Genomic DNA, 13,659 nt, shown 5'->3' on the forward strand with positions numbered 1-13,659 from the left:
ACACACACACCTATCTATAATTGTCATTAAAATGTAAATGCAAAATTATATATCTACACATACACGCATACATAATACATCTATGTATCATTTAATGTTAATTTTATATTTTTTGTGGTTTTAGATGAAACCTTAGATGAATGTTTGCTGGGAAAAATTAATGGACTAAATATATTATTTCCAAATAATTTCTAATTAATGATTACACAAAGGTCAGCAACTGTTATTATTACATTCCATAGAAATAGTTTTAATGTTAATTTTAAAATCTGTAAATTAATTGGTGGTGAGAAATTGATTGTGATGTTATTTCCCTTTGCATTCAAATTTTGATGATGATGATGTCACAATCTGTAGATTTTCTGAGTAATTGCAGACATATAGCAGAGAAAATAATTGTGAACAAATGTTGTTGTTTTTTGACCATTTACTCTGAAAGGTTTTTTGTCATTCACATTCCATATTCTTCATTTGCCACACTTACAAAATTGGCATCAAAAGTGAATATCGCCAGCACAAATTTAGAGTCAAAAACATCACTAACATTGTGATCGTGTCAATCAAATCAAATCAAAATCAAATGACTGCATTTGAAACACTTTCTGATTGAAAAAAGAAAGATGTTGAAGACCTCAATACAGTATTTGCTGACAGATGTTCCTACGACATTCATATGGCAAACTGTGAAAGATATCCACATGTACATTACGAAACATCGAGACAACGTTGCACTTTTAATTAAATTCATAACTATGTGTATAAGCTTTACTGAGGGAGGTTATCTGAGGTGGTCAGTACAGGACGGGGTAGAGCAAGGGGTGTGTGTGTCTAATGGATACAACTTTTACAAGGCATGACTGATATTTAATATTTTTGAAGATTAAGAACAGTTTGAAATCATCTTAGACAAGTCTTCTCCTCTTGCAGTCCCTCTCCATCTGGTCTTCAGAGGCAGTTTTGGCTGTGGCGGCACCCAAAGGGGACACAGATTTGAGCAAGGGGTCCTCAGACGCCTGGCCAAACAGAGCCAAGAGCATGGCCACACCGAAACCAGTGGCACGCTCCCCCTGTCCACAATCCACACTGATCAATTATTAACAGTTCTTGGGAGAAATACGCATCATTTCAGTTCATGCTCAGTCTATACTCACAGTGTGGACTGGTGAAGCGATGTCCACATGTACCCAAACGCCTGGCCAATCAAAACCCAGATGAGAGCCAATGAAGAGGCCAGCACAGGAGCTCTGCGCATTCTCACGGTCCTGCAGACACAAAATATGCTCCAACTAACTCAAATCAAATCAAATTACTATTCAAATTAATTTAAATTGAATAGGTTGTGAAGAACTGAAAATTCCAATTCAGACAGCAATAAAATAAAATAAATAAAAGTTACAATAAAACAATAAAATAAATCAAATATTAAATAAAGAAAAAGTAAAAAAGTAAAAAAAATTATAAAAAGTAAAAGATTAACTAAAAATGTAAAAATAAAAGAAAAGAAAAAGTGAAATAATGTAATAACAAATATTTAATATTTAAATAAGTAAAATAAAAATGTAAAAAAGTAAACAAAACTATAAAAATGTAAAATGTAAATAAAAAAGGTAAAAAAATCTATAAAAAAGTAAAAAAAGAAAATGAGAAGTTAAAAAATGAATAAAATTTTAATAAAGTAAAATAAAACACTATGTAAAAATATAAAATAAGCAAAACAAAATAAAAAAATTAAAAAGCAAAGTAAAACAAAACAAAATACACAAAGTAAAAGCTAAAAAGTCCCTCATGTCCTAACGGTAAACAATTATTATGCACTGTATGGTGCACAATTCCGGTAACTTCCATCCCTATAACGAACATTTGTGGGAAATAAAAGCACACTCTCTTTATCCCCTTTCACTTCTTAATCTTCCCATCTCTTCTGTTTCCTCACCGCCACAGAGTTCTTCATGTCAGCCACAGCTGAGGTGAATTCACTGAAGTGAAGCTCGGGGCAGTAGACCAGAGGATGTGCCAGGTCTCCGCTGCTGCGGCCCGCTCTCACACAAGCAGCTTCCCACTGCTCACTATTGGTCATCACAGCAGCGTGATACTTCCCCGTGGAGATTCCCTGCAGCGGGAAACAGAAAACACAAGAGATAGGATATTGGAGTAGTATGGGACATCATTTTATTGACTGGGAACTTGATTTAAAAACAATTATATTATTAAATATTATTATGATTTAAAACAACTGTTTTCTATTTGAAAACAATTTATTCTTGTGATGACAAAGCTGAATTTTCAGCATCATTACTCCAGTTTTCAGTGTCACATGATCCTTCAGAAATCATTCGAATATGCTGATTTACTGCTTAAGAAACAATTATTATTATCAATGATGAAAACAACTGTGCTGCTTAAAAGTTTTGTGAAAACATGTAATAATTCTTTTGTTAGGATTCTTTGATGAATAGAAAGTTGAAAACATTATAAATGTCTTTAGTCTCACTTTTGATCAATTTAATCCATCCTTGCTGAATAAAAGTATAGTTTTTTTTTTTTTTTACATGTTGCTGTCTAATCAATGCAATTTTTTGGTCAGCACTACTGACTAAAATGCATGACAAAAAAACAAAAAGAAGTGATTCAGTGGCCACTCTTCAAAAAAAGAGTCTCCATCACATGATTATGAACACACAGGACATAAATTTAACTTATTTATATTTTTAAATTTTGTTTTAATTTTTGAGTTTTGCCAAAATCCAAAGTGCAACAGCCATAAAGCAGATTGAAACAGCGATACGTGTTAGCTGATAAACAGAGAACTGGTATGGGTTCTGGAATTCCTCCAATTCCTCCTGATATCATGCGACACTGATTTCTCTTTTTACGCTTAGCTTGAAAAGAAATCTGTCCCAGAAAGCCTGCCTTAAACATATCAATATACAATATCTTGTTCTCAGTCAAAACCTGTAAAGACTTGTACACAAAGAAGATGGAATGACTGCACTGAAACTGAATATAGAATTATCACCCTTTTACTAATAAGAGAAGCAAGCAAGTGCATTCAGAAGATCCTCACACACTAATGTGTCAACACCAACGCACCTGAGCACCGGTCAGCGTCGCCATGTCCAGTATGATGTCTGCAGAGAGATCTTTGTTCGCATATACAACACCATCAGAGAGCACCAGCCTCCCTTCAGCATCCGTGTTGTTTATCTCCACTGTTCTGAAAAACAACAGAAACACACCTCAGTTATAGGCAAACTGCATTGCTGGTTAGGACACATGGAAGATGTTTTCACTGGGATGCCAAAACTTACTTTCCAGAGTAGAGAGTGTGTATATCATCTGGTCGAGTGGCTGTAGGTCCCACTGAGTTCTCAGCTAGGCAGAAAACTGCATGAAGATTGTCCTTAAAGCCCTGAGACATGCAGCATAAGTCAATGTCTGAACTTCCAACAGGCATTAAAATAAAACTAAATTAAGCTGTTAGCTATCAAAATAAAAATAAATTAAGGTTACACCTGATATTAACATCTGTTTTGTGCAATGTGATCACAAATGCAGATGTAAACAGGTTCGCTTACACCATGAGGTCATGGATAAATACGGCTAGGTCACATATGTAATGTAAACACTAATGCATCATTCATGCAACGCATAATCACTGCACCAAAACAATAACCTAGAAAAATGCTAAAAACAAACGACATTTTAAACGTTCGGGGGTCTGTACGATTGTTTAGGGACTTTTATTCAGCAGTGATGCAATTAATTGAGCAAAAGTGACAGCAAAGACATTTATAATGTTACAAAAGATATCGATTTCAAATAAATGCTGTTGTTTTGAACTTTCTATTCACCAAACAATCCGGAAAAAATATATAATGGTTTCCACAGAAATATTAAGCAGCACAACTGTTTCAACTTTGATAATAACAAGCAAATCAGCATATTAGAATGATTTCTGAAGGATCATGTGACACTGAAGACTAGAGTAATGATGCTGAAAATTCAGCTTTGATCACAGGAATAAGTTATATTTAAAAAAATATATAATAGAAAAGAGTTATTTTAAATTGTAAACAGTTAAAATGTTTTAAACTATTTTTATCAAATAAATGCAGCTTTGGTTAGCACTGAAAGATATTTCATTGAAAAACAAAATCTTACCGACCCCAAACTTTTGAGCACTAGTGAATACAAGTCTTCACTGAACACATTTGGTAAACTAACATCACACACACTTACATGTGAAATGAGACACCCTCCCATAAACAAAATATTAAATGGTGACTGCAGACACACATTAATACTAGGTGTAAAGTGCTAGCCGTCTTGGCTGCCCACTTGTGAGCAGACCACCTGAAACCGGGGTTAGGACTTTTAATGTAGAGAAGTTTAGCAGCCAGATCTGTTAGCTATCAAAATAATCAGTACCTGTTTAACAGTAGCTTTAAAAGCTCCTAAAATGGCTGCGGCTCCTCCACAGTCTCTCTTCATTCCTGGCATTGTGGTCTATAAAGGGGAGAAAAATTTATTGTACAAATAACAAATAAGCCTAAAAGGAGTCAAATGTGGTGTTTAAAGGTGAAGGGTGTCATTTCTGTGCCTCTAGCAGCACCAAACAACATTGCAAAATATGTAATTTAATATTAATACCAGAAAAAACAAAAAAAATTAAAAAGAAAAAATATATACTATTATTGAGCATTCTGCCCATCTTTTAATGCACTAGGCAGACAGTAAGGCGCAGTATTTACTTTGCCCTTGATGCTGAGACCGCCGGTGTCATACACAATGCCTTTGCCCACCCAGGCAATGGTCTGTGTGGCTCCTGGGGGAGTGTGGCTGAGCACAGCCAATGCAGGAGGATGCTGGGCAGCTTTACCAACTCCATAGATACCTAAAGAGAGAGTGATTTTGCACGCATGAACATATGCACAGAGATAACGGTTATCTGGTGTCACGCAAAACAAAACGCATTTTCAAGCTTAAAATAGCATGCATGATTTTTCTTTACGTGCCAGAAAAAATTAATCTGAAAGAAGCACCACCAAGCAGTTCTGAAATAACACATACATTCACTCACCTTGTGATGAGATTGCAAGCTCATCTTTTTCATCATAGATCAGAGAATGTTGCAATCTGCTGCCTTTTTAAAGAAGAAACTTAAGATTACCTCCAAAGCCCTTTTGTTTCAGTTCCTCTCCTCGAATTATAGTTGGAGTGATGCCTAATTCATTCCCCACTACCTTGATTTCCTGCAGAAGATTGCATAATGTATCATGAGTGGAAAAGCAATTTCAGCATGCATTTCACACAGCAGTGTTGTTAGAGGTAACTAAAACTATTAAAAAGTTTTTGTTAATTGAAATAAAAAAAATAAAAATACTCTATGAGAAAACCTAAACTTAAAAACACTTTCTCATTCTCAATTGACAGATTTTTTTTTCTTGTTTTAAGCATAAAAACTTAAATTTGTTCAATTTTTCAAGACTATGGGCCCTATCATACATCCAGCGCAATGCAAGGCGACGCAAGTGTTTTTTGCTAGTTTCAGCCTGACGCAGCTATTTTCATGCCCTGCGCCACATTGGCCCTGTCCCAAATGGAACACTTCATGTGCACTTGCAGTTTTACGGACTTACAATAGCCACCGAATCCCATTCGTCATCTTAACATTCAGAAGGGTGCTCTGTGGCCGTTGTGCACCCTCAATCAGCACTTCTGCCAAGCCCGCACCGGGAGAAGGGTATAACTGCAGCCTGGAGATCTCCAAATGGGGGAGGGAACTCCAAATCAGGGTGGGAGCTCCAAAATAGGGCATGGCTTCCTCCCATTGACAGACAGGCACATGAAATGCATGCGCAATTTTTCCCCCAATCCACTTCAGTGCAAACTCTGCCCCACAGCTGATTCTAAAAATTTTATTGGTTGTGTCAATTAAATTGTTGATTTCCTACACTATGCTACAAAAAATGCTAACCCCTAAACCTACCCCACACCTGACCCTAACCTTAACCAGTGAAATGGACTGTACGGCAGGATTGAATAGCGTGGTAAAGAAAGTTGAAGTTCAGGAGATAAACAGTTAATAAGATTATGCTATAAGAGATTTTTCCGTAACTCTCCAACCGGACCTCACCGGACGATGGCACTGTTTTAGTTACACCCAGCGTCACTACCTTCCTCTACCCAGTGAATTTCGAGCCCTGGGACGCCCCCGTTGCTTGGAACAAAGCGACAGAGTAAAATCGTTCCCCTGCGCTGGGAGCGCTTGTGGGTGATTTCCGTTTATATCATGAAGCAGAGGTTCAAACTCCAGTCCGAACACCACTGGCCACAAGCTTTGGGCTCTGCTCTCATGGGGAATATTTATTTATATAGCATATTTTATTTTAGATGAACTAGAAACAATGTTTAATTTATAAAGTTTTATTTTGAAATGCAAGTCAATAACAATTGGCTAAAGCCAGAGCCAATGGTGAAAGTCTTTGCGCAAGGAGACCCCGCCCCATTTTGGAGGTTCTGCCCACTCTGAGTTCACGCCCCATTTTGGAGATCCCCGGTCTGCAGTTATACCTACTTGCGCACCAGGCAACTGAAATAGGTCGCGCCATTGACCAAGTTAAACCTGGTCTAAAGTCAATGGCGCAGTATTTTTTTGTTAATTTAAAGAGCGCGTTAGTAATATGCGCCTATAGGCGTGTCTACAACGCACGTACACTCTGCTTATTACACACAGCAGCAGCAGCACACAAACATGCCAAATATTACAAATTGAGGATTACAATGTAAAAGATTCTTATTGTGTAGGCTAAAAAAAATATATAAAAATGCCTACATGTCATAATGGATAGTCATTGCACCTATCAGAATTAGGCCCATTTGCTTGCGCACAAGCAGATACGTTTCCTCTCTGGAGCTCTTGCAAATACCGCCGTGTAAATAGTATGGCGTTTAAATAGTGTCAAATCTCGCACATGTGATATGAGCGCACAGAACAGTATCCGCGTGCAAAACTGAGCTCTCGTGAGAATGGCGCTGAGTTGCGCTCGCTCGACCCTGGCCCTGTCCCAAATGGAACACTTCATGTGCACTTGCGGTCTTACAGACTTACAATGGCCGCCTTGTGCGCGTGTCCGTTAAGTCCACGAGACCGTAGGGCAGGGATCCTCAAATCTGGCCCACAAGATCCACTTTCCTGCAGAGTTTAGCTCTAACCCTAATCAAACACACCTGAGCATGCTAATCAATGTCTTCAGGATTATTAGAAAAATCACAGGTAGGTGAGTTTGATCAGGGTTGGAGCTAAACTCTGCAGCGCATTGACTCTCCAGGGTAAGATTTGAGAAACCCTGCCGTAGGGTGTCCCATTTGTCATTTTAGCGTTCAGAAGGGTGCTCGTGAGCTCCGCAGCAGACTTCTACACGACAGTCAAACCGGCGTTATGTCATGAAAGTGCGGACTCACAGGAAGACCGCGAGGGTTTAGGGTGCCATTTGGGACAGGGCCCTTCTCTATGCCCTCTCAACTGCTTAACCCCTGCTGGCTCTCAAGTTAACATTTGAGACTTTGGAGTTGGGGATCAAATGTCAGATGTCTCCGCTCCTGTGATCAGTCAACACCGACCATGACATTTGATTGGCTGGTTTCATCACTGACACGTATCATGCCTGGTTTCCACACTCTGCTCCAGCCAGTGTTGTTTATAGAGATATAAACAGATTAACGTATGGTTTCATCCATACCATCATGTCAGAGCAAGTAAGCCTCAAACCTTTCAGTGATTCCATTTTACTTTTTTTGAAGGTATTTTTTCTATGTACTGTAAATGGCTAGCTAGCTAAATGTTTAGTTTGCTAAAGCTAGCTGACCAACCCTTAAAACATGGGTTCTCAAAGTGGAGTATATAATAGCCAGGAGGTCCGCATAATATTTTTAAAGTCCTATGATATCCGCGATGCTGAAAATGCAGACGTGATCTTAGAATCTAGTCATTAAAACGTAATTTACTGTTTAACGCGGCAGGTCATGACATTTTCTGCATGTAAAACAAAGTAGGACTGCGCACCTAATCATATCACGATATGGACTAGTATTTGTGAATAGTAATATTTAGTGTCCTGTGATCCTTCAAAAACGGATTTATAGTATTCTAAACAGACTGTAAATTGATTCTCAATTATTGAAATGACTATAGACTATTCCTTATGTTTCATGCAAATATGTATTGGTGTTGCCATGTTGTTTATACATGATTAATTATTGAATAGAAATAAAATAAAAACTATTCCTAAGGTCATGACTTAAGCGGTGTTGAAAATGACCAATCACAGGAGCGGAGACATCTGACATTTGATCAAGTCTCAAAAGTCAACTTGACAAGCGAGCAGGCGTTCTCGCGAGAACGCTTTTTTGCACGCGGATACTGTTCTGTGCACTCGCGGTGCAGAAATGTCCCCCTCGCAAGGATGGTTTTCCGCGCGCGGATACTGTTCTGTGCGCTCATATCATGTGCGTCAGATTTGACACCATTTAAACACCATAGTGACATAGGACAACACCTTTAGACCATGCGCCGTTTTTCCCGTCATTATACTAGCAAAAGTGGATTTAGACCATGTGCTTAGATCGTTAAAATAGGGCCCTAAATGTTACATTTGCATCTCAAGTAAATGCATCTTGATTTAAGCATGTTTAGGTAGGCTATTTGTACTGAAACACTGAGAAAGATATTCATTTTTTGAAACGCATGCAAAATTGCCATAACTTTATGAATTTAAGATTTTCTGCTCTGATTTAAGACTTTTAAGACTTATTTCCCGCCTCTCAGATGTGGGTATTTCTGGTCTGCCAATTTGAAGCAAGGTGTCCCCCAGGAATCTGTTCTAGGCCGACTACTATTCATTATTTACATACTACCCCTGCATCAAATCCTGTAACAACATGGCTTTAATTACCATTAATATGCTGATCACATTGAAAATAGGCCCGCTCTATCCACTTAAGTTGACAAAATCTCTGCTTGTGTACATAAAATAAAAGATTGGCTAACCTCTAATTTTTTTAAACTAAACATTCCTAATGACTTTTCTTGTGAAATAGATGGTACTCTTATTAGATCATCTTTTACGGTTAAAAATCTAGGTGTTATTTTCAATTTATCTCTCTCCTTTCAGGCTCATATTAACTCATATTAACATTCTTTCAATTACGCCGCACTGCCCAGCTCCATCGTTTCATTAGTGTGTGTTCTTTTCTGAAAATTATCATTTGCACTCAAGACACTGCCCTTTTTTATTCTACTTTAGCTTTATTAGTATTCTTATTAGCTATTTATTTTATAGTTTTGCACTGAATTACTGAGTGGGGGATGTGTGTAACACAATTTCGTTTTATGTGGAGCATAAAAATGACAAATAAAGGAATCTCGATCTGAATCTTAAAGCCTGCAGTGCAAACTAAAATAAAATAAATTCAAGTACTAAAATTACTAAAACTGAAATAAACATTTCTATTAAGCTTAACTGTGTTAAATAGGGATTTAGCGATTCACTCAACTCACGATTCATGATTTTTTTTTTACAAAATGAGATTTAAGACAAATGATAAATTGTGTCCTTTTATTATTGCTTGGACAAAATACTGTACGTTTCTTTGTGAAATTGAAATACAATACTATAATAATATATAATAATACTGTTTCACAGAAACTGCGAGTAGAAATGCTTGCCTTCAGAAAGTCATCAGTATTCATTTCACTGCATGGAGTGTCCACAACTCGAGCAGCCAGACGAACTCCATCCGCCGCACTGGCAAGACACTGGAAACAACCACTCAGCTTAACTGTGTTAAATAGGGATTTAGCGATTCACTCAACTCACGATTCATGATTTTTTTTTAACAAAATGAGATTTAAGACAAATGATAAATTGTGTCCTTTTATTATTGCTTGGACAAAATACTGTACGTTTCTTTGTGAAATTGAAATACAATACTATAATAATATATAATAATACTGTTTCACAGAAACTGCGAGTAGAAATGCTTGCCTTCAGAAAGTCATCAGTATTCATTTCACTGCATGGAGTGTCCACAACTCGAGCAGCCAGACGAACTCCATCCGCCGCACTGGCAAGACACTGGAAACAACCACTTGCACATTCAAATGGATGTGATATAATGATGCATAATCATAAATTATCTCGCAACCAACTTAATCTGAGGCACAGGAAGGTAGCTCTGAACACTTTAATGCTTTACCTCTAGTGTGGAGACCTCCAGCGGGCCGTTGTCCTGACCCACAGTCACAAACTCCACAGTGACGTGCTTCTTCTCTGTCCTGCGAGAAGATGCTGAACGGCGGGTGAAGAGCGGGAAAGCTCGGGCAATGGCACATGCTGATGCAAACACATCAGAGCGCTCACACACCATCTGAAAAACCAAACAAACCCACCATTTTAGCTAATGTCAAATGTAAAGAAATGTTTAAAGTTGAGCTGCATCAAATAAATAGAATAGAATAGAAAATAACTGCACATTTATCTCATTTTAACATTTAAAGTGTTGTGGCTGTATTTTAATGTTCACCATTTCATTCCATTGTAAATAGCATTACTATAAACATGATTTTTACCTCTCTTTTCTTTTTTTTAAACTGAGCCATGAAATTAATTTCTCTAATCAGACTGTGGTATCAGACTTAGAAGACAGATCTGTAACTCATCTGTCATCAAAAATTATATACATATTTATTTTACATACTTAATTTTTTTCTTATATTATAAATAATTTGTATATAAATGTGGATAAATAAAACGTTTTTTAAAATAAGCCTCTCACCAAGGCTGCATTTATCTGATAAAGCAATGCAGAAAAACAGCAATATTGTGAAATATTATAACCATTTTAAATAACTTTTCTATTCGAATATCTTTTAGAAAGCAATTTATTCATTTGATGGCAATGCTGAATTTTCAGCAGCCCATCCTGTTCCTTCAGAAATAATTTAAATACATAATTACATATGAATTACAGTTACAAATCTGTCTTTTACCAAAAAACTAAAACACAAATCATGGCGGATACGGTTTTAAAAAATTAGAAACTGATTTTAAACCGGTATTTTAAATGAAAGTGTTACTGTATTTATATGAGCGTGAAGGAGATCCAAAGATTGTGTGCGTCACATGGAAATTATGAGCAACAGAAAAGTTAAATGAAGACTAACCACTGAGACACATGCTTTCAAGACCAACGCAATCTGAAACTGCTGAAATATTTTCCAGGTCCATTTGAACAAAATAAGAGTTCTAAGCATATTAATAATAGTGTAAAATGAGACTGACCACGATGCATCGGTTGTTGCCGGCGGGCAGGCAGGTACGGACGAGCCGGGTGAGGAAGTGTGCAGATGATGGGCTGTTGTGACGACTGACTCGTGAAGGAAGGGCCGCCACGGCTGCAAAACTCAAATACAGCGGGCAACTATCCGTAGGGTTGGGATTCAGAGAGGCCAATGCCGCCTGCCATATCTGAAAGCAAAAACACACAGAACACATAAATGAAAATATGCAGCGGAAAATTATAATAACATGCGATATTGTTTGCCAGTGTACCTGAAACCTAATATACATTATTAAGTAAAATTGCATGCTGATAATAAATGCAATAACAATCCAGACCATCAAGTCTATCAGGAAATCTTGCGCTGATGATAAATGTTTACTTGACTAACTTAAGTGTTTCCTTTAACTAAACAACATGATAGGGCGGATTTAAGAAAAACTAAGGAATAAATATAAGGGCTGTGGTTGTATGGCAGTAATGCTAACAGATTTATATAGTTCTCCAAAATATGTTCAATATGAATATCACCACTGCACATGTTAAACATAAAAAAGGTATGTCCAAAATACCATGATATTGCTATGATGTTAGTGGAAAGAAATATGATGACTGTGAAAAGTGTCATTTTATTGAAATTTGTAACGGTTCGTCTCTAGAATAATAACATCTTCTCTCGTTAAACTGGTTGTTTCCATCAGTAAATGCAGCGGTCTGTTACACAACACCAGTCAGAAGAGGCAGATTTCTCCAACTTTAGCCGGTAAGCTAACGTCAATATGTGTTTACAAGCTCAGTTACTTTTTATTTAACATTACGTACCTCTTTGGTGACCACCGGCTGCAGTTTTCCTTTCACCTGGGTCCAGTTGGTCTGTTGCAGGTTAGCGAGCTGGCCGACGACGAGGACCGGGCGGTTCAGCGGCTCTGAGTCCGCGGCAGAAGCCTTGAACTCCAGCAGGACGTTCGCCATCTTCCGCCAGAATGAGTCTCTTCAGAGGGAAGATGCACTTTGACCTTCCGCTTCTCCTGCCCGTCTCGCGAGCCCTTGTGCTGACCGCGCTATTTAGATATTTATTTCAGGTTTTCGAACAAGGAAGTGCTTATAAAACGGCAGAGCGTATTACTGTAATAACATTACTTGAAGTATCTTGGAGTACCAGTGGTGTTTGAATATGGTAATAATTCAGTATCAAAGTATCACATAGCAAGTGGCATTAACACCTTTTTAATTATGACCAAATACAGTTGAACCCTGTAACGCATTACCTATGAAACCATAGTCTGGAAAAAAAAAAAATCAAATTTTTGTTGAACGTTTAGACGAAATATATATTTTTTGTATCATACATTTTGTATATTGTTTGGTATCAATGCCTTTATAAAATACTACACACCATGCATCTTTATATATATTTGTTTTAATTTCATTAAAAACCTGTTCAGCGTTTACAGAAGGTTCAGATAGCTTACAGTAGTAACATAATGGCAGAAAAATATTATATTCACACTGGGTTTCACGCCAAAACCATGGAGTAAATCACATGAAATGGATTTAAGCTTTGAATGTGCAGTTATATTGTTTTCAAACCTTCTAAAATTACATAAGAATAAACGGTCTCTGTATTTATAAAATAACATGGCCAACTTCATGATTTAACCCCATCAATACAGTAGTGGTGCAATTACCCTTCACAAAAGCCAACAGGAATTGATTTTTGAAAGGACAAAAAGTAAATCATTACAACATACAAAGAAAAAAAGACTCTGGACTACCAATAGACAACAATAGAACTCCATAAACTCTGTACACATATTTGCATCTTAAATAAATAATTTCATCTTGTACAAGGAACAGTAGTTGTACAGTCAGTCAGCAGACCCAACTGAACTTCAGTAAGTCCAGTTTAAGTTCAAAGGTCAGACTGAACGATACGGTAGTGACAACACCAGCCAATGAAACATGGACAAGGAAAGCGTTAAAAACATCCAAGTTCAGCGCACAAATGTTCACTCTTTAAGGCAAGGAACAGAGTGAAGCAAAAAATCTTGATGAATCACTCCTGCATTTCACTGAATAAATCACTGAAATGATACTGATGTAACGACAACAACACTGCCATTAAAACGTAGACAAACACATGATGGTGCATAAAACACCTCCGCTGACGTGAGCAGAGGAACTAACTCTCAGTTATGGATGCTTGTAAAGGACAATGTAACATTCAGCTCATTCAACATGACATAATCCCAATGATATACATTTTACCACATACATTTTTTTTTAAACTGAGCATGGTAAATGCTTTGAGTACATGAT

At 37.2% G+C, this 13,659-nt stretch overlaps 1 protein-coding gene across 1 annotated transcript; it reads right to left on the reverse strand.

The window, feature by feature from the left end:
• Positions 1 to 415: 415 nt before the first annotated feature.
• On the reverse strand, positions 416 to 12,384 carry npepl1 (aminopeptidase like 1). The gene is made up of 12 exons (XM_016287598.1): positions 12,163 to 12,384; positions 11,343 to 11,528; positions 10,258 to 10,428; positions 10,047 to 10,136; positions 5,171 to 5,252; positions 4,752 to 4,894; positions 4,429 to 4,506; positions 3,309 to 3,409; positions 3,091 to 3,214; positions 1,934 to 2,110; positions 1,152 to 1,262; positions 416 to 1,067 (listed from the first exon to the last, which is right to left on the reverse strand). Exons 1-12 carry the CDS (start codon positions 12,310 to 12,312, stop codon positions 903 to 905), a joined length of 1,578 nt encoding a protein of 525 aa, XP_016143084.1. The 5' UTR covers positions 12,313 to 12,384; the 3' UTR covers positions 416 to 902.
• Positions 12,385 to 13,659: the final 1,275 nt, after the last annotated feature.

The sequence above is a fragment of the Sinocyclocheilus grahami genome, unplaced genomic scaffold (assembly GCF_001515645.1).
Source record: "Sinocyclocheilus grahami isolate Dianchi unplaced genomic scaffold, SAMN03320097.WGS_v1.1 scaffold223.1, whole genome shotgun sequence".
NCBI classification, from domain to species: Eukaryota; Metazoa; Chordata; class Actinopteri; order Cypriniformes; family Cyprinidae; genus Sinocyclocheilus; species Sinocyclocheilus grahami.

What these genes read in the sequence shown, in the direction of transcription:
- npepl1 (XM_016287598.1), bottom strand. Translation starts at nt 12,312, where the DNA reads ATGGCGAACGTCCTGCTGGAGTTCAAGGCTTCTGCCGCGGACTCAGAG. An exon ending in GTCTCAGCATCAAGGGCAAA is followed by an intron (nt 4,507 to 4,751) that starts GTAAATACTGCG and finishes TCCCCTTTATAG; the next exon opens with ACCACAATGCCAGGAATGAA. An exon ending in TTAAAGCTACTGTTAAACAG is followed by an intron (nt 3,410 to 4,428) that starts GTACTGATTATT and finishes TGCATGTCTCAG; the next exon opens with GGCTTTAAGGACAATCTTCA.